This window comes from Oncorhynchus nerka, linkage group LG22 (genome assembly GCF_034236695.1).
Source record: "Oncorhynchus nerka isolate Pitt River linkage group LG22, Oner_Uvic_2.0, whole genome shotgun sequence".
NCBI lineage: Eukaryota > Metazoa > Chordata > Actinopteri > Salmoniformes > Salmonidae > Oncorhynchus > Oncorhynchus nerka.
Window position 1 is genome coordinate 21,825,552 of NC_088417.1, and position 20,713 is coordinate 21,846,264.

The following is a 20,713-nucleotide window of genomic DNA, read 5'->3' on the forward strand; positions in this document are numbered from 1 at the left end:
CTTGTTTATACTGTATTATTGACTGTATGTTTGTTTTACTCCATGTGTAACTCTGTGTCGTTGTATCTGTCGAACTGCTTTGCTTTATCTTGGCCAGGTCGCAATTGTAAATGAGAACTTGTTCTCAACTTGCCTACCTGGTTAAATAAAGGTGAAATAAAAAATAAATAAATAAAAATGAAATTTCATCTTGGTTTCGCCTGTAGCATTAGTTCTGGGGCACTCACAGATAATATCTTTGCAGTTTTGGAAACGTCAGAGTTTTTTCTTTCCAAAGCTGTCAATTATATGCATAGTCGAGCATCTTTTCGTGAGAAAATATCTTGTTTAAAACGGGAACGTTTTTTATCCAGAAATTAAAAGAGCGCCCCCTATCTCGAAGAAGTTAACTACCTTGTTCAGGGGCAGAACGACAGCTTTTTACCTTGTCAGCTCGGGGATTCAGTCTTGCTACCTTTAGGTTACTAGTCCAACGCTCTAACCACTAAGCTACCTGCCACCCCAACATTAAGAGTACCACTCTTCATATTTTCAACCATAGTGGTGGCTGCATCATGTTATAGGTATGCTTGTAATCCTTAAGGACTGGGGAGTTTTGCAGGATAAAAAAAATGTATGGATTGGAGCTTAGCACAGGCAAAATTCTAGAGGAGTAGTTCAGTTTGATTTCCAACAGACACTGGGAGATTAATTCACCTTTCAGCAGGACAATAACAGTTTTGACTTAACATTGGCTTGAAAATCTATGGCAAGACTTGAAAATGGCTGTCTAGCAATGATCAACGACCGTCTTGACAGAGGTTGTAGATTTTTTTAAAGAATAATGTCCAAATATTGTACAATCCAGGTGTGCAAAGCTCTTAGAGATTTACCCAGAAAGACTGTAATCTGTAATCTCTAAAATGTAATCACTACCAAAAGTGATTCTAACATGTATTGACTCAGGGGTGTGAATACTTATGTAAATGAGATATTTCTGCATTTAATTTTCAATACATTTGCAAAAAAGCTTTAAAAACATGATTTCACTTTGTCATTATGGGGTATTGTGTGAAGATGGGTGAAAATAAAATTTCGAGAGAGAGAGAGGGAGAGAGCGCGAGAGAAAGAATAGTGTGCTAGCGCTAGCCCCATGCAGTTAAACAGCAGTGGGTGTAATTTCGTGACACTTCATAAGGAGGTGTGGGAAAGCTGTAAAACTCCCTGGTTTAATCTGGGCAGCCATTTTGTAACCTGGGGGCTGGATATGTAAGTCATTCATCACACGCTGAGCACACGCTTTAACACACAACACATGTAGCGCTGCTGGCTACACTGCCACAGCAATATCGTAAAAACTACCACATCCAAGAAAAAAAATACTACAACAACAAAACTGTTCCATCCACGGTATCAAGGAATAAGGAATTAAAAAGACCAGAACAAGCACGATGGTTGCAGTTCAGAATGTGCTTCCTCGCTTCTCTGTATCTCCTCCGTATCCCAGTCTCAGCGTGTGTGTGACTCTCTCCTCCATACCTCAGTTTTGTTGAGTGTGTTATTCTCCAGTTGGAAGGTCTTGATGTCTCTCTCCAGACAAAGGATGGTTCTGTCTCTAGTCCTCAGCTGGCTCCTCAGATCCTCTACCTCAAGGTTAGGACTCATAGGGCTGCAGCAGAGAGACAAAATAATTTCAAAGGCAATGCAGGTACAGATATGGTTATCCTCAGACAGATCTGTCAGTTAACTACTATTTTTAGAACATAAACCCAATGTTAAACACAGATACACACACAAACTCAGTTGGGAGACGCATGTGAGCTCGACAGCTGTCAGAGGTAGGGAGAAGATCGACAGACGGATCTCACCACACACTCCCAAAGTCACCAAGCTCATATCAAATTTGGATGTTAAATATTTCTAAAGTTGTACGAGCAGAGACATATTGCAGGTGCACGCGCACACACCCGCACACACAATCAAGAAGAAACAGAACAGAGTTGTGAATCCTGCTAAACTCATGAGGAATCACAGACATGCTGGTAAGAAAGAAATTGACTGATGCTGATTTCTGTTCTGATGTCACCAGGCAAAGTACATATATTAGGAGGCAATATACCAGTCAGACATTTATTATATCAAATATTCAGTGGCAAGTTTTAGTCCTCAACTTCTCAAAAGAGCCAATTTATCTGTCTTTTAAAAAAGAAAACTATTTCTAGAGGTTTTTTTATCTACCATTTCCCAAATAGCCAGAATTTCATCTCAATTATCTACAATTTCATTATCTTGTCTGACCTAGCTGCCGTTCTACGGGTGGAAATCTCTAGAAATATAAAACCACCTGAAATGTGGAACAGGATACTTGAGAAAGGACATGTCTGAAATGAGAGAGTTGAATAGAGAAATGGGCTGGTGAATGGGAAGTAAGTGCAGCCAATTTTGGGTCTATTTTGTGAAACAGGGCAGTTTTTCTAAGGACTGTAGATTGTCCCAGGGCTGAAACACTCTCACATGCTGGGATAAGAGAGCCTGTTTATCTGGGCTCCGACACACGCACGGACACAGGCATGCATATTCACACACACACACACACACACACACACACACACACACACACACACACACACACCACACACACACACCACCTCTGTCTCTTTGAGCATGCCAGTCTAGCTCAGACACAGGGAGTGGTACTGTGGGTATCTTTGCACCTGACCAGGACTACAGAGCTTTACTGCACCTGTATCCTTATCATCTACATCTTATTAACCTGCATGATGTCATCACAGAACTCTTCAATACTACAGCTATATAGTCTATTGAAACAGGGTTGAAAATAAACAAATCGGCTATATATTTTTTTCCCTTCTCGTATTTTTCTTAATATAAAGCCTAATTCAAGAGAAAAGGCATTCCCTTGTTGACATGAAATGAAACTGTTTTTTCCCCCTCTAACAAAATGGCCTGGCAATTTCATATTTTCAAACCATGAAAATTGCACCCTGCATTCTCGATAAATGCACAAGCAAGTTAGAGCAGAAAATGTATCCCGCTAAACTGTAGCATTCGTTAAAGGCTAATATGTTTTGCCGCTTTTGTGTGGGAATACAATTTGGCACACAGCTATCGGTCTGTTAAGAACGTCCCATGACTATTATATAAGAAATGTGGGCTGTACATTGAGAGAAAATGATAAGTGTTTAATAAATTACATTATGCCATGAGGAGAGATGAGGGAAGAAACTCCATTTAGAACCATGAGTGTTATAATTATTATTTACAGGGCTGAGAGACGGACAGGGAAAGAGGATATTGGTGTGTGTTGAAACAGCCTCTCGATTTTCTCAACCTGTCACTCAGAGTTATTAGCCAAGCCTAACACAATTAGCTATGAATATGCAATAATAACATGCAAATTGCCACCACCCCTCGGCGTGCGCGTGTGTGTGTGTGTGTGTGCGCGCCTCCAGGGCAGTAATCTTTGGTTCTGTAAATCCATTTTTTTCCTACATCATTACAGCAGCAAGGCATAATTCATCAGAATAACACACACACGTAAGCACATGCACAAACAAAGACACACACGTGCCAGGGTTAATATACATCCTGGCAGGTTGTTATTAACCATGTGTGTGTCAGTGGTGACACACACACCACACTGAGCCCTCTCCTCCAGTGTGTCCCGAGGGTGATGTTAGACACTAGCGCTGAGCTGCCACTCCTATTAACCCCTGTGTTAATGAGAGCAGCCCTGCCAGGCAGACAGATGGCACAGCTGCCACCCTGCCACACACTCGTACACACACTTCCTCGTGTCTCCCTTCCATAAGCCAAATGCGTTCTCTCCTCGCCGTCTCCTCCTCTCCCTTCCCCTGTCTTTCCTCCTCCACCCCTCCCCCCTCCCCCCTGCTGTCCCCCAGCTGGTGAGTTGTGACATCTGCTGGGCCGGGACACGACTGAGCATCTGGCAGCAACATGGAGAGGGAGGAGGGAAGAGAGGGAGGAGGGAGAGTGTAGCGCTACTGACAGCAGGGGAAGGAGGGATGGAGGGAGAGAGAGAGAAGGAGAGAGGGAGGAAGGCACTCTCGATCACAACAGAAGAGGGGGGATGTGAGAGAAAACAAGAAGAAAAGGAGAAAGAGGGATTTATGTTGACCATTTATGATAGAGAAAAAAGACTTAGTTATAGCTAAACATTGCAGAAGGCTATGTTCAACTACTCATTTGACAAACATCTAAAAGTATAGGCTTTTCATTTACAATTTAATATTTATTTTCCTCAGACATTTTGTTCATGGCATAAAAATGTGTCTCTGCCGTACTTTTAAAAGATAAACTGTCATAAATAAAAAGTTATTTTGTGGATCTGCATAGAGAAGTGTGCATACATCTCTCTGTGTGTGTGTGTGTGTGTGTGTGTGTGTGTGTGTGTGTGTGTGTGTGTGTGTTCATGACTGTGGCAGCTGACAATATAGAGTTGAACGTATCCACACTGACCCACCGTACTGCTAGGTATTGATTTGTTAGCTTGGCCTAATAACAGCAGAACATACACACACAGCGAGGACCTAAGAATGTCAATACAGGAAGAACAAGTATCTATCTCTCTTGGATCCCTCAGGAGGAAAATAAATCTCTCTTTTACCAGTGACATACTGAGCCTGGGGAAACATATGGCTCATCACTGACTTACTGTACATTACCATTCATGTTACGTTTTCCTTCTTCCACTTTGATAAAAACATACCGTACAGTATTGTTGTCCACTAAAGATTCATAGCTGTGTTTCTTCATTTAAATGGGATAGCAAGGTTCCAAGAAAGGTTCAGATAAGACATGAATTGATGCAGGTAATTTTCCTTATTATTTCAGCACTTCAACAACAACAAAAACCATTCCAGTTTACTTCCAGTATTCAGCATATACAGTTGAAGTCAGAAGTTTACATTCCCCTAAGTTGGAGTCATCAAAACTTGTTTTTAAACCACTCCACAAATTTCTTGTTAATAAACTATAGTTTTGGCAAGTCGGTTAGGACATCTACTTTGTGCATGACACAATAAATTCTTCCAACAATTGTTAACAGACAGATTATTTCACTTATAATTCACTGTATCACAATGCCAGTGGGTCAGAAGTTTACATACACTAAGTTGACTGTGCCTTTAAACAGCTTGGTCAATTCCAGAAATTGATGTCATGGCTTTAATCGCTTCTGATAGGCTAATTGACAATTGGAGGTGTACTTGTGGATGTATTTCAAGGCCTACCTTCAAACTCAGTGCCTCTTTGCTTGACATCATGGGAAAATCAAAAGAAATCAGCCCAAAAAATTGTAGACCTCCACAAGTCTGGTTCATCCTTGGGAGAAATTTCGACTGAAGGTACCACGTTTATCTGTACAAACAATAGAACACCATGGGACCATGCAGCCGTCATACCACTCAGGAAGGAGACGCGTTCTGTCTCCTAGAGATGAATGTACTTTGGTCCGAAAAGTGCAAATCAATTCCAGAACAACAGCAAAGGACCTTGTGAAGATGCTGGAGGAAACAGGTACAAAAGTATCTATATCCACAGTAAAACGAGTCCTATATGGACATAACCTGAAAGGCCACTCAGCAAGGAAGAAGCCACTGCTCCAAACCTGCTAAAAAAAAGCCAGACTACGGTTTGCAACTGCACATGGGGACAAAGATCATACTTTTTGGAGAAATGTCCTCTGGTCTGATGACTGTTTGGCCATAATGACCATCGTTATGTTTGGAGGATAAAGGGGGAGGTTTGCAAGCCAAAGAACACCATCCCTACAGTGAAGCACGGAGGTGGCAGCATCATGTTGTGGGGGTGCTTTGCTGCAGGAGGGAATGGTGCACTTCACAAAATAGATGGCATCATGAGGTAGGAAAAATTATGTGGATATATTGAAGCAACATCTCAAGACATCAGTCAGGAAGTTAAAGCTTGGTCGCAAATGGGTCTTCCAAATGGACAATGACCCCAAGCATACTTCCAAAGTTCTGGCAAAATGGCTTAAGGAGAGGAAAGTCAAGGTATTGTAGTGGCTATCACAAAGCCCTGACCTCAATCCTGTAGAAAATGTGTGGGCAGAACTGAAAAAGCTTGTGCGAGCAAGGAGGCCTACAAACCTGACTCAGTTACACTAGCTCTGTAAGGAGGAATGGGCCAAAATTCACCCAACTTATTGTGGGAATCTTGTGGAAGGCTACCCGAAACGTTTGACCCAAGTTAAACAATTTAAAGGTAATGCTACCAAATACTAATTGAGTGTATGTTAACTTCTGACCCACTGGGAATGTGATGAAAGAAATAAAAGCTTAAATAAATCATTCTCTCTACTATTATTCTGATATTTCACATTCTTAAAATAAAGTGGTGATCCTAACAGACCTAAGACAGGGAATTTTTATTCAAATTAAATGTTAGAAATGGTGAAAAACGGAGTTTAAATGTAGTTGGCTAAGGTGTATGTAAACTTCTGACTTCAACTGTATAAATTATTAGCATGATATTATAAAGATATAAAAAAAAGTCATCTCCAGCCCACTCTGTTTTACCATACCTGAATGTTATTTTATCAAATAAATTATTAAATAACTGAAAATATAATGATATAAATAAAATCGAAACAAAGTCGATATAAATGGAACTAGATGAAAGGCGCACACACGCACGCACGCACACACACACCTAGTGCTACCCCTGAGGGTAGTGGTGTGTGTTCCAGTGTGTTGTGTTTAATGTTGATGCTGGTGGCAGGTAACAACCCAGAGCTTCATATCCACCCGCTGCTTTCACACACCGCTACTGTTATTGCATTTCATTTGATCAGATTTACCTCATTTATTTAATTATTTTCTTTATTTGTCACTTTTTTACACATATCCATCCCACTCTCTTCAGAAGAGAACAGTAAGTATTGTTTCATTTATTTAATTCTACATTATATTACCTACTTTTGTTGAAAATATAGTTTTTTAGTTTTTTTATTCACAGATAGTTTTTATTATTGGATGAATTAATAACATGTTTAAACTAGATAGAGAGACATAAAGGGAGAGAGGGAATGCAGGAAATGGAGCCGCACTGCATTCTGAGTATAATGCAAATCGCTTTGCATATCGCCGTGGGGACAGCCTTGTTGCCGTGGCTCCCCTGGTGTTACAGAACCCCCTATGGACCGACCCCCTCACCAGGTACCAGCTTCATCCCTCAGGTGAAACACAGTCCACTGTGGAGAAGAAATCTAATTTTATTTTCTAAGAGAAATGATCACAGCAACCCAGGTGGAAAAAAAAGCAACTTCATGTGCTGTTATGTAGACATCTATAGGCACGATAATGCCTTGAGGTGAGTTACGTTGAGAAGTTAGTTTGAGGCTTCCTAACTTACGTATGAGTCGAGGTTTCAATCATCTTCTCCAACGAGCCTGTCCTTAGAGTGACCCCAGAAACCTGTCACATAACAGAGGGGAAAAACCACGGGGGAAAGAAAGGAAGAAAATTAAGTCCTAGTTAAAGTCTAAAGCTATCCATCAGATTTATAACAGCTATAATGTAAGAGTTATTAATGGGGGCATGGATGGATCAGCAGACTCACATTAGCTCTCTAACGGTCCCACTCAGAAATAGCTAAACATGGACAAGATGAAAGCAGATACTTGATGAAATATGATTATGCTAATAACATTTAGTTATGCATCATTCTCTACGGGGATTAAATCAAAAACGTTGACGCAATCTCTGACATGGAGTAGTGTTGAACTGAAAGGAGTTTATTCAGACTAAAAAGGAGCACACACACACAAACACTTCAATATCCGTACACACAGAAGTCTTTGATTTTTCCCATACAGGGTTCACCCTCTGATCTACTTTGTCCACTACTGTACTGTATGTTCACAAGCCCTTAGAATCATCAGAACAGTGAAACACCCAAGAAGACATGACCAACATCCAACAGAAATAGAGAACACACCTTTGAGGCCTACTCAAAAAGCTGTATGGAAGAACGTGTGGACATTGGACCAATGTTGCCCAAACAAACAAACATAGAAAGCTCCATGGGAAAACACAGAACGTAGACAATATTCTGACTCTGGACTGAAAAGACTGATGTGCTATACTGTTCAGTACACCTTTCCTCAGTAGATAAAGACATGTTTGCACTTTGGTATCTATTGTACAAACAAGGACAATGTAACAATTAGTTTTACAGACCTTCATACTGTATTCAGTGTGTGTGTGTGTGTGTGTGTGTGTGTGTGTGTGTGTATACACTGCTCAAAAAAATAAAGGGAACACTTAAACAACACAATGTAACTCCAAGTCAATCACACTTCTGTGAAATCAAACTGTCCACTTAGGAAGCAACACTGATTGACAATAAATTTCAAATGTTGTTTTGCAAATGGAATAGACAACAGGTGGAAATTATAGGTCATTAGCAAGACACCCCCAATAAAGGAGTGGTTCTGCAGGTGGTGACCACAGACCACTTCTCAGTTCCTATGCTTCCTGGCTGATGTTTTGGTCACTTTTGAATGCTGGCAGTGCTTTCACTCTAGTGGTAGCATGAGACGGAGTCTACAACCCACACAAGTGGCTCAGGTAGTGCAGCTCATCCAGGATGGCACATCAATGCGAGCTGTGGCAAGAAGGTTTGCTGTGTCTGTCAGCGTAGTGTCCAGAGCATGGAGGCGCTACCAGGAGACAGGCCAGTACATCAGGAGACGTGGAGGAGGCCGTAGGAGGGCAACAACCAAGCAGCAGGACCGCTACCTCCGCCTTTGTGCAAGGAGGAGCAGGAGGAGCACTGCCAAAGCCCTGCAAAATGACCTCCAGCAGGCCACAAATGTGCATGTGTCTGCTCAAATGGTCAGAAACAGACTCCATGAGGGTAGTATGAGGGCCCGACGTACACAGGTGGGGGTTGTGCTTACAGCCCAACACCGTGCAGGACGTTTGGCATTTGGCAGAAAACACCAAGATTGGCAAATTCGCCACTGGTGCTCTGTGCTCTTCACAGATGAAAGCAGGTTCACACTGAGCACATGTGACAGACGTGACAGAGTCTGGAGACGCCGTGGAGAACGTTCTGCTGCCTGCAACATCCTCCAGCATGACCGGTTTGGCGGTGGGTCAGTCATGGTGTGGGGTGGTATTTCTTTGGGGGGCCGCACAGCCCTCCATGTGCTTGCCAGAGGTAGCCTGACTGCCATTAGGTACCGAGATGAGATCCTCAGACCCCTTGTGAGACCATATGCTGATGCGGTTGGCCCTGGGTTCCTCCTAATGCAAGACAATGCTAGACCTCATGTGGCTGGAGTGTGTCAGCAGTTCCTGCAAGAGGAAGGCATGATGCTATGGACTGGCCCGCCCGTTCCCCAGACCTGAATCCAATTGAGCACATCTGGGACATCATGTCTCGCTCCATCCACCAACGCCACGTTGCACCACAGACTGTCCAGGAGTTGGCGGATGCTTTAGTCCAGGTCTGGGAGGAGATCCCTCAGGAGACCATCCGCCACCTCATCAGGAGCATGCCCAGGCGTTGTAGGGAGATCATACAGGCACGTGAAGGCCACACACACTACCGAGCCTCATTTTGACTTGTTTTAAGGACATTACATCAAAGTTGGATCAGCCTGTAGTGTGGTTTTCCACTTTAATTTTGAGTGTGACTCCAAATCCAGACCTCCATGGGTTGATACATTTGATTTCCATTGATCATTTTTGTGTGATTTTGTTGTCAGCACATTCAACTACATAAAGAAAAAAGTATTTAATAATAATATTTCATTCATTCAGATCTAGGATGTGTTATTTTAGTGTTCCCTTTATTTTTTTGAGCAGTGTATATATATATATATATATATATGTGTGTGTTTGTGTATATATGCGTGATAGAGGGAGACACTCTCAGCGCTGTCTGGGGGTGGAAGCTGTCGTTGTCGTGCCGACGGGAGAGCTGTTGAAATACGACCCAGCATGCACTCTATCGCCGCGGTGACAGGGGTCGCTCTGGGAAACGGAAATCAATGCTGACGGAAACGACTCACAGGTCAGCAGGGTGTGGGTGTGTGCGTGAGCGAGAAAGAGAGAATTGCCTAAGTAAGGCTGTGCATATGCCCCCGCAAAGACACACGCACCAACTTGAGCATTAGTGAATTGGTGATCCACACTGAGGGAGTGGATCATATTGGGAAAGGAAAATCAAATCAAATTTAATTTGTCACATGCAACAGGTGTAGACTGTACCCTGAAATGCTTACTTTACAAGCCCTTAAGCAACAATGCAGTCAAGAAAATGAGAGTTAATCAAATATTTATTAAATAAACTATATTTTAAAAAAGTAAAACAATAAAATAACGAGGCTATATACAGAGGGTAATGGTACCGAGTCAATGTGTGGGGGTACAGGTTAGTCAAGGTAATATGTACATGTAGGTATGGGTAAAGTGACTATGCATAGATAATAAACAGCCAGTATTTAAAATATATATATAACCTTTATTTCACTAGGCAAATGAGTTAAGAACAAATTGTTATTTTACAATGATGACGACCTACCCCGGCCAAACCCTCCCCTAAACCGGACAACGCTGGGTCAATTGCGCGCCGCCCTATGGGACTCCCGATCACGGCCAGATGTGATACAGCCTGGGATGGAACGAGGGTCTGTAGTGATGCCTCTAGCACTAAGACACAGTGCCTTAGACCGCTGAGCCACTCGGGAGGAGCAGCAGTGTAGCAGGGGGAAGGGTCAATGCAAATAGTCCAGGTGGTCATTTGATTAATTGTTCAGCAGTCTTATGGCTTGGGGGTAGAAGCTGTTAACAAGCCTTTTGGACCTAGACTTGTCTCTCTGGTACCGCTTGCCGTGTGGTAGCAGAGAAAACAATCTATTACTTGGGTGGCTGGAGTCTTTGACAATTTTTTGTGCCTTCCTCTGACACCGCCTAGTATATAGGTCCTGGATGGCAGGAAGCTTGGCCCCGGTGACGTACTGGGCCGTAGGCACTACCCTCTGTTGCACCTTGCGGTCGGATGCAGAGCAGTTGCCATACCAGGCTGTGATGCAATCGGTATGGATTCTCTCGATGGTGCAGCTGTAGAACTTTTAGGGTCTGGGGACACATGCCAAATCTTTTCCTGAGGGTGCCCTCTTCACGACTGTCTTGGTGTGTTTGAACCTTGGCGATGTGGACACCAAGGAACTTGAAGCTCTCGACCTGCTCCACAACAGCCCCTTCGATGTGAATGGGGGAGTGTTTGTCACTCCTTTTCCTGTAGACCACAATCAACTCCTTTGTCTTGCTCACGTTGAGGGAGAGGTTGTTGTCCTGGCACCACTCTGCCAGGTCTCTGTCCTCCTTCATATAGTCTATAGTCTCATCATTGTTGGTGATCAGGCCTACCACCGTTGTGTCGCAAACTTAATGATGGTGTTGGAGTCGTGCTTGGCCACACAGTCATGAGTGAACAGGGCGTACAGAAGGGGACTAAGCACACACCCGTGAGGGGCTCCTGTGTTGAGGATCAGTGTGGCACCGTTGCCTACTCGGCAGCCCGTCAGGAAGTCCAGGATCCAATTGCAGAGGGAGGTGTTTAGTCCCAGGGTCCTTAGCTTACTGATGAACTTTGTGGGCTTTATGTGTTGAATGCAAAATGACCAGATAGAGTCCGGTCCATGTCCATTAGCAGTAGGTTAATATTTCATGTATGCTGCATTCAATCGTGGCTTTAAAAAAATATATATTTAAGTGACATTAGCTTCCCTGACCAAACCAAATCATAAACACATTCTAGTTCACTGCCATTGTAAGGTCTAAAGTGTTTTGTGTGAACGTCTAGGTGTGTGTGTGTGTGTGTGTGTGTGTGTGTGCGTGCGTGCGTGCGTGCGTGCGTGTGTGTCGTCACCAGTTTTCCAACAGAACAAAACATTCACACATTCCCCTTATAATTAAATCCAGTCTCCGACAACGAGATGACCCCACAGACACAGAGGTCAGGGTGTGTGTTTGCAGGGGGTGTGTGCACCTTCTTGTACATGTGTGAGCCTTCAGAGGTCAGTGGATTACAGAGCCTACTGTGTGTATATGTCTGCCCTGCTCAATAGTAGAAGTTTTGACCCTGTTCCATTATTAAGGTAAGTAGTACACTATGCCAGTGGTTCCCAAACTTTTCTACAGTATGGTCAGATGACATGAAAATAGAGTGGTGGTTTTGGCTTTGAAAAACAGAAGCATATGCAGAAAATGTACCTCATACCTACTGTAAAATACAGTGGTGGATCCTTGATGTTTTGGGGCTATTTTTGCCAAAAACCTGATCGCCTCTGCCAGATCGCCTCTGCCAGATCGCTGACACTTGGCCACGAGTGGATCTTCCAGCAAGACAATGACCCCAAGCCCTAATCAAAATCCCAAAAGAAAATGTTTAATTGACCACAAAAATTAACATTTTGCAATCTCAGTCTCCGGACTTGAACCCCATTGAAAACCTGTGGTTTAAATTGAAGAGGGCAGTCCTTAAGAGAAGATGAAGGATAGCAATGATCTGGAAAGGTTCTGTATGTAGGAATGGTCTAAGATCCCACCCAATGTGTTCTCCAATCTCATAAAACATCATTTGGTAGTATTTGGTTTTGACCCCCCACATGGTCTGAACCCAATACTAAAGTAGCCATGTAAACAGAGGCAGACTACAAATGTGTTCATGAATGAGAGCACCAGTCATTTAGATAAATCAGACAGCAATGTAAATGAATAATAAGAAATAAAACAACATTAGCTGATTAACTATGTATGTATGAGAGAGTGGAGGAGTAATTTACGGGCAGTGGGGCCTCGGTGTCCGGAACAGGTCCCCCGTTCGTGTGTGTGATCCTTCACAGCAGGTCTACGGCTTTATGAAAAGGTATGCAATCTCTGGTAATGAGATGTGTGAAGGTTATGACCAGGGTAAACTCATTTGTTAGAGGGACGGACTGCACAGGGTGTGTGTGTAAAGCGAACACCACTCCATCATGGGAAAAAGGGCTATGAGATGAAATACTATTAAAGTAATGGTCAGCAGCGCGTGCACACACACACACACACACGCACACGCACACACACACACTTGTACAAACGCGCAACATTGACGTCACATCACACAGATTACTTTCCATGATCAGTTTGAACACAAATATATCCCGAGGAGACATGGACCCACCCTTCCTTCCCTAATCCACTACTGATAGGACACTGGGATAGATGTGTTTCCTTTCAGAGTCGTGATCATAAATGATAGGACACTGGGATAGATGTGTTTCCTTTCAGAGTCGTGATCATAAATGATAGGACACTGGGATAGATGTGTTTCCTTTCAGAGTCGTGATCATAAATGATAGGACACTGGGATAGATGTATTTCCTTTCAGAGTCGTGATCATAAATGAAAGGACACTGGGATAGATGTGTTTCCTTTCAGAGTCGTGATCATAAATGGAAAGAATGAAGGGAAGTAAGAAACTATTCAATATTGTAGAGAAGGGGGGGAAAGGATATCTACAGTTCCAAGAGAGGAAAAAAGAAACCATGGAGGAAAAGAACCAGGGGGGGAAAGGAGTTTGAGGCTGAAAGTGGCCAGTCAAGGTCAGAGAAGCAATTAAGTACCAAATCAGGTCAGACTTTTCCAGACCTTCGTCCTCTAATGCTGCTCCCTCCTTCCTCCACTCTGTCCTCCTCCTTCTCTCCTATCTGTGTTCCCTCCTTCCTTCACTCTGTCCTCCTCCTTCTCTCCTCTCTGTGTTCCCTCCTTCCTCCACTCTGTCCTCCTCCTTCTCTCCTCTCTGTGTTCCCTCCTTCCTCCACTCTGTCCTCCTTCTCTCCTCTCTGTGTTCCCTCCTTCCTCCACTCTGTCCTCCTCCTTCTCTCCTCTCTGTGTTCCCTCCTTCCTCCACTCTGTCCTCCTCCTTCTCTCCTCTCTGTGTTCCCTCCTTCCTCCACTCTGTCCTCCTCCTTCTCTCCTCTCTGTGTTCCCTCCTTCCTCCACTCTGTCCTCCTCCTTATCTCCTCTCTGTGGTCCCTCCTTCCTACACTCTGTCCTCCTCCTTTTCTCCTCTCTGTGGTCCCTCCTTTGTACACTCTGTCCTCCTCCTTCTCTCCTCTGTGTTCCCTCCTTCCCCTAGTCTGTCCTCCATCTCTCTTCCCTCTATCCACCCTCTCCTTCTCCCCCTGTCCTCCTTCATACCTCCTCCTCTCCTCCCATCTCTCCACCCTCTCCTTCTCCCCCTGTCCTCCTTCATACCTCCTCCTCTCCTCTCCTCCCTCTCCCTACCCTCTCCTTCTCCCCACTGAACTCCTTCATACCTCCTTCTCTACACCCACTCTGTCCTCCTCCTCTCCTTCCCCCTCTGTCCTCCTTCATACCTCCTCCTCTCCTCCCCTCTCTCCACCCTCTCCTTCTCCCCACTGTCCTCCTTCATACCTCCTTCTCTCCTCCCTCTCCCTACCCTCTCCTTGCCCCACTCTGTCCTCCTCCATACCTCCTCCTCTCCTCCCTCTCCCTACCCTCTCCTTCCCCCACTCTGTCCTCCTTCATACCTCCTCCTCTCCTCCCTCTCCTTCCCCCACTCTGTCCTCCTTCATTCATCCTCCTCTCCTCCCTCTCCCTACCCTCTCCTTGCCCCACTCTGTCCTCCTTCATACCTCCTCCTCTCCTCCCTCTCCCTACCCTCTCCTTCCCCCACTCTGTCCTCCTTCATACCTTCTCCTCTCCTCCCTCTCCCTACCCTCTCCTTGCCCCACTCTGTCCTCCTTCATACCTCCTCCTCTCCTCCCCTCTCTCCACCCTCTCCTTCTCCCCACTGTCCTCCTTCATACCTCCTTCTCTCCTCCCTCTCCCTCCCTCTCCTTCCCCCACTCTGTCCTCCTTCATACCTCCTCCTCTCCTCCCCTCTCTCCACCCTCTCCTTCTCCCCACTGTCCTCCTTCATACCTCCTTCTCTCCTCCCTCTCCCTACCCTCTCCTTCCCCCACTCTGTCCTCCTTCATACCTCCTCCTCTCCTCCCCTCTCCTTCCCCCACTCTGTCCTCCTTCATACCTCCTCCTCTCCTCTCCTCCCTCTCCCTACCCTCTCCTTCCCCCACTCTGTCCTCCTTCATACCTCCTCCTCTCCTCCCTCCCCTACCTTCCCTTGCCCCACTCTGTCCTCCTTCATACCTCCTCCTCCCTCCCTCTCCCTCCCTCTCCTTCCCCCACTCTGTCCTCCTTCATACATCCTCCTCTCCTCCCCTCTCCTTCCCCCACTCTGTCCTCCTTCATACCTCCTCCTCTCCTCCCCTCTCTCCACCCTCTCCTTCTCCCCACTGTCCTCCTTCATACCTCCTTCTCTCCTCCCTCTCCCTACCCTCTCCTTCTCCCCACTGTCCTCCTTCATACCTCCTCCTCTCCTCCCCTCTCTCCACCCTCTCCTTCTCCCCACTGTCCTCCTTCATACCTCCTTCTCTCCTCCCCTCTCTCCACCCTTTCCTTCTCCCCACTGTCCTCCTTCATACCTCCTTCTCTCCTTCCCCTCCCTACCCTCTCCTTCCCCCACTCTGTCCTCCTTCATACCTCCTCCTCTCCTCCCCCCTCTCCTTCCCCCACTCTGTCCTCCTTCATACCTCCTCCTCTCCTCTCCTCCCCTCTCCCTACCCTCTCCTTCCCCCACTCTGTCCTCCTTCATACCTCCTCTCTCCCTCCCCTCCCCTCTCCTTCCCCCACTCTGTCCTCCTTCATACCTCCTCTCTCCTCCCTCTCCCTACCCTCTCCTTCCCCCACTCTGTCCTCCTTCATACCTCCTTCTCTCCTCCCTCTCCCTACCCTCTCCTTCCCCCACTCTGTCCTCCTTCATACCTCCTCCTCTCCCTCTCCCTACCCTCTCCTTCCCCCACTCTGTCCTCCTTCATACCTCCTCCTCTCCTCCCTCTCCCTTCCCCCACTCTTCCCCCACTTCATACCTCCTTCTCTCCTCCCTCTCCCTACCCTCTCCTTCCCCCACTCTGTCCTCCTCCTCCTCTCTCCTCCCTCTCCCTACCCTCTCCTTCCCCCACTCTGTCCTCCTTCATACCTCCTCTTCTCTCCTCCCTCTCTACCCTCTCCTTCCCCCACTGTCTGTCCTCCTTCATACCTCCTTCTCTCCTCCCTCTCCCTACCCTCTCCTTCCCCCACTCTGTCCTCCTTCATACCTCCTTCTCTCCTACCTCTCCCTACCCTCTCCTTCCCCCACTCTGTCCTCCTTCATACCTCCTTCTCTCCTCCCTCTCCCTACCCTCACCTTCCCCCACTCTGTCCTCCTTCATACCTCATTCTCTCCTCCCTCTCCCTACCCTCTCCTTCCCCCACTCTGTCCTCCTTCATACCTCCTCTTTCTCCCCTTCCTCCCTCCTGTAAGAAAATAGCCCTCTCTTTACACACTCATCCCATCTTTGGCTTTGTTTTAAGATGGAGAGGTGGAATCAATGTGGCATGGAAGAAAACAAAAGAGAGACCAACATGAATCATCAAATGATGTAAATGGGATTGAAAAATAAAACATGATGATTGCAGGAAGTAGACAGTCTTATTTACACAACCTGGATGTATTTGTCCTGTAAGAAAAAAGTAGACAAAAACCCAATACTTGGCTCTATTTGTAGTTTGGTAAAGTCATTTTCATCAGTCATTTAAATAGGTTGTTACATGTTCATAACCATTTCCAAAATACACTCAACTGAATGTAGCCTCATCACTGAAAGAAACAAATTCCTGCAATGTTTCTAGAATCTCTTTTGCAATCTTTCCCATTGAGAAGTATAGCCCAACGCAAGGCTAGCGTTTCCCTTCTACTCTGTGAGAAGGGAACCCTCTCTGTGTCCATCCCGTCCTGATATATGAACAGAGGTTTATAAGGGCAGGCCAGTACATATGTAAGTTGGGCCTCATGGTTGACCTTACAAAGCACTTAGTCCCCCCCAACCCTTGCCAGAGTAATGCTGCCTGGCCTGCTACAAGCCATTTATTCACCTAACCACCGTCAAGATCACATCAATCAGCATTAGAAACCCTCTCTGTCTTTCTCGCTATCGCTCATTAGTTCATTCTGTCTCTCGCTCTCTCTGCGTAGCTCTCGTTCATTTGTTCATTCTCTCTCTGACTGCAGTGTCCATTTCACCCCCTCTCTCTCTTTCTTTGTCAGCAAATCTCTCTCTCTTTCTTTGTTAATTGTCTATCCCCATCTCTCCCTTTTTTCCTCCTTACAGATATAGAGTGGTCCTGAGCCCTAACCTTTTATTGGCACCTCTATTGATTTTAATTAGTCTAATTAGTTCATTATTGCAGGGTTCAGGGAGGCCATCCATTACAGACCATCCCAGAGTTAATATGCTAATGATCCCGATCAATTATCACTCAAAGCTAAAGTCATTAACAACTGTATTAGCATAATCAACGATCGCAACCCCATGACCCCTTTTGTTCTCTCCCTCCTTCCTTCCTTCCTTCCTTCCTTCCTTCCTTCCTTCCTTCCTTCCTTCCTTCCTTCCTTCCTTCCTTCCTTCCTTCCTTCCTTCCTTCCTTCTCTCTCTCCCTCCCTCCCTCCCTCTCCCTCCCTCTCTCTCTCTCCCTCCCTCTCTCTCTCTCCTCCCTCCCTCCCTCCCCCTCTCTCCCTCCCCTCTCTCCCCCCCCTCCCTCCCTCCCTCTCCCTCTCGCCCCCTCTCTCTTCCTCGCATATCTCTCTCTCTCCCTCCCTCCCTCCCTCCCTCCCTCCCTCCACCTATGGAATCTACAGAGGTTAGTAATTTCTATGGCTGATGTCTACAAGCCATATGGCTGTCACAGGGTTTGACAGATGCAGAAGAGACAGAAAACCTCTGGGATAGGGTGTCCTCTCTCCGGTCATCCAAGGACCCAAACAGGAGAAATGCTTTTACCCAGAAAGAGGGGATGGGAAATGAATAGGTTAAGAATTGTGGAGAAGAGCAGTACAAACTTTAATCTAAGGTCAATTTAGTATTTTCCTCCCTAATTGTTGAGTTTAGGATTAGGGGTGATTCTAGTTTTAGGCCTAAGGGCAACTGCTACCCTAAGGGCATGGGATGGGATAGGACTAGGATGGTCATTCTGGGGTGGGAAAGTGGGAGTGGTCAGTGGACAGGATCAACGGATCAAAGAGGGATCGACTGATCCCTAATGATGTGTTCCAATCTCTACTGATCTCCCCTGATCCCTCAGTGATCTGAACTGTCCTCTACTGCCCCCAGGGCCAGAGCCAAGCAGAGGGAATTAACATTCACACACGATGCTTAGGGGGAAAAATGAGCTTTGATAAGACTATTTGTTTATATGGAGGGAGTTAGGGTGTAGGGACAAAGATTGAGAGACAAACAGGGAAGAAGACAGCTAAGAGAGAGAGAGAGAGAGAGACAGCACTTGCTTTGGCAATCTTAACACTTTTCCCATGCCAATAAAGCCCTTGAATTGAATTGAATTGAGAGAGAGACAGAGAGAGAGAGAGAGAGAGAGAGAGAGACAGCACTTGCTTTGGCAATGTTAACACATGTTTCCCATGCCAATAAAGCCCTTGAATTGAATTGAATTGAGAGAGAGAGACAGAGAGAGAGAGACACAGAGAGAGAGAGAGAGAGAGAGAGAGAGAGAGACACAGAGAGAGGAATATTATGACTTACGACCAAGGTGTGTTGGTGTCTGGCTTGTTGGATGAAGTTTGTGAGGGAATCCATGTCAGTCTTCAGGTCCCGGTTCTCAGAGTGCAGACTACACACACTCTCCTCCAGAACCCTCCTCTGCTGCTCCAGATCCTGACAAAACCACATAAAGAAGTATACTTCATCCACTGGATCCTATAATAATGATATGCTAATGCTTTCTTCTACAAATAGGCAATACAAACTCGAGCACAGAAAATACACTGCTTCAGTAATTCACTGAAGTATGGAGAGAGTGGATTGATGTGTTACAGCTCATTTAAAAAACACCACAGGACAGAAAACTCCGTTAAAACCATTAGAACACAACATTACTGCTACTTAAATTAGAAAATATATTACAACCATTCAATCAGGCATTGCCTCTCATATTACACTGCTCATTGCATAGTTTACATTGTAGAATAGCACATAAGTAGCTCTAAATGCTCAGCAATCGGTTTAATTTCCAATTATGGACATTAGTAGAGGGATGCCTACCCAACAGTCAGGGGACAAGTGTGTAATATACTGTTTGGCACAGTTCATTCCTTACTGACAATCTAATTGACCACCGGATCCACTCTACAGAGACTAGAGAACATCAACAGAACTTTATACCTCGCCGAATGACTGGAAATCTAGTTACCTGACTAATAAACCAGAATAAATGTGAATAATGCTGTATTATTTGCTGCAGTGTATTTGTTAGGTTACTACACAGTCTGTTGTAAGTTGTATAACTATACACTGTAAGGACTGGTATCGTTCCTGGAATATAAGCACTTTATTCAAATCATCTAAATAGTATGTTAGTATGCAGGGATGACAGAACAAATGGACCTGAAACAAAGAACAGAGGCCTGTACTAATCCATAGCCAGACAAAGGCAAGGGGATAGAAGATGGACTTCTTATTGGATGGACACTAGTCTGGGATCATTCTAAAACATGCATTTTGGGGTGAGAATTCAGCCAATTACATTTTGCTTTGATGTACAAGTGCCCTTAAGACAGGTGTATATTCATCCATATTGTTTCTGTATTTAGTAGACAATCAGTGAAGGGAAAGACGTCTTCACAACTCAACAACAAAAACAACAGACCTATGGAAGCGCAGTCGGTCATTTTCAATGGAGTTAGTTTACCCCTCAAGAAACAGCACCAACACAAATACACAGAAGTGAACCATTCAATATATGGCTATTCATTAATAACTAAAACATATAGATCAGCTATGTGCATGCTAAACAGTCACTAGCAACATAATGAGAGAGATAGTATTCATATTTAATGGATGAAGGAATTAGGCCCACACACATGAGGGGTTATGAAGGTTCCGATCTGTCTTACAACACACTGCTAGCCCTACTGCTACTAGATCATTCAATCATTCCTGAGAAGGAACCACATATCTTTGATTCATTTTCTACAAGGGAAAATCACATTTCCACGAATAAGAGATAAAAGGACAAAAGGAAAGAAATTGAGACATTTGAAAAGGAAAACGGATACAAAGAATTACATCTCTCTGACCTCAGTCCTATAAAGACGGCGCCGTCTGACCACTTGACCTTTCCTGTAATACTTGGTAAGTGATGTGTGTGTGTGATAGAATAATATAACGTGATTAGTGTTGTGTATGTAAAACTCTCTCAGGAGACCAGAACGACAATGTATGGTATTCTAGAACACCAAAATATATACAGTGCCTTGCGAAAGTATTCGGCCCCCTTGAACTTTGCAACCTTTTGCCACATTTCAGGCTTCAAACATAAAGATATAAAACTGTATTTTTTTGTGAAGAATCAATAACAAGTGGGACACAATCATGAAGTGGAACGACATTTATTGGATATTTCAAACTTTTTTAACAAATCAAAAACTGAAAAATCGGGCGTGAAAAATAATTCAGCCCCCTTAAGTTAATACTTTGTAGCGCCACCTTTTGCTGCGATTACATCTGTAAGTTGCTTGGGGTATGTCTCTATCAGTTTTG

At 44.8% G+C, this 20,713-nt stretch overlaps 1 protein-coding gene across 2 annotated transcripts in view; it reads right to left on the bottom strand.

The window, feature by feature from the left end:
• LOC115104505 (trichohyalin-like) overlaps positions 1–20,713 on the bottom strand; it is a 173,689-nt gene that overhangs the window by 145,115 nt on the left and 7,861 nt on the right. For both annotated transcript variants that reach the window (XM_065007062.1, XM_065007063.1), the window contains exons 3-5: positions 18,698–18,829; positions 7,396–7,457; positions 1,519–1,648 (exon numbers count right to left, since the gene is read on the bottom strand). In XM_065007062.1, the coding sequence (XP_064863134.1) occupies positions 1,519–1,648; positions 7,396–7,457; positions 18,698–18,829 (324 nt within the window). The remainder of the gene's footprint in view (positions 1–1,518; positions 1,649–7,395; positions 7,458–18,697; positions 18,830–20,713) is intronic.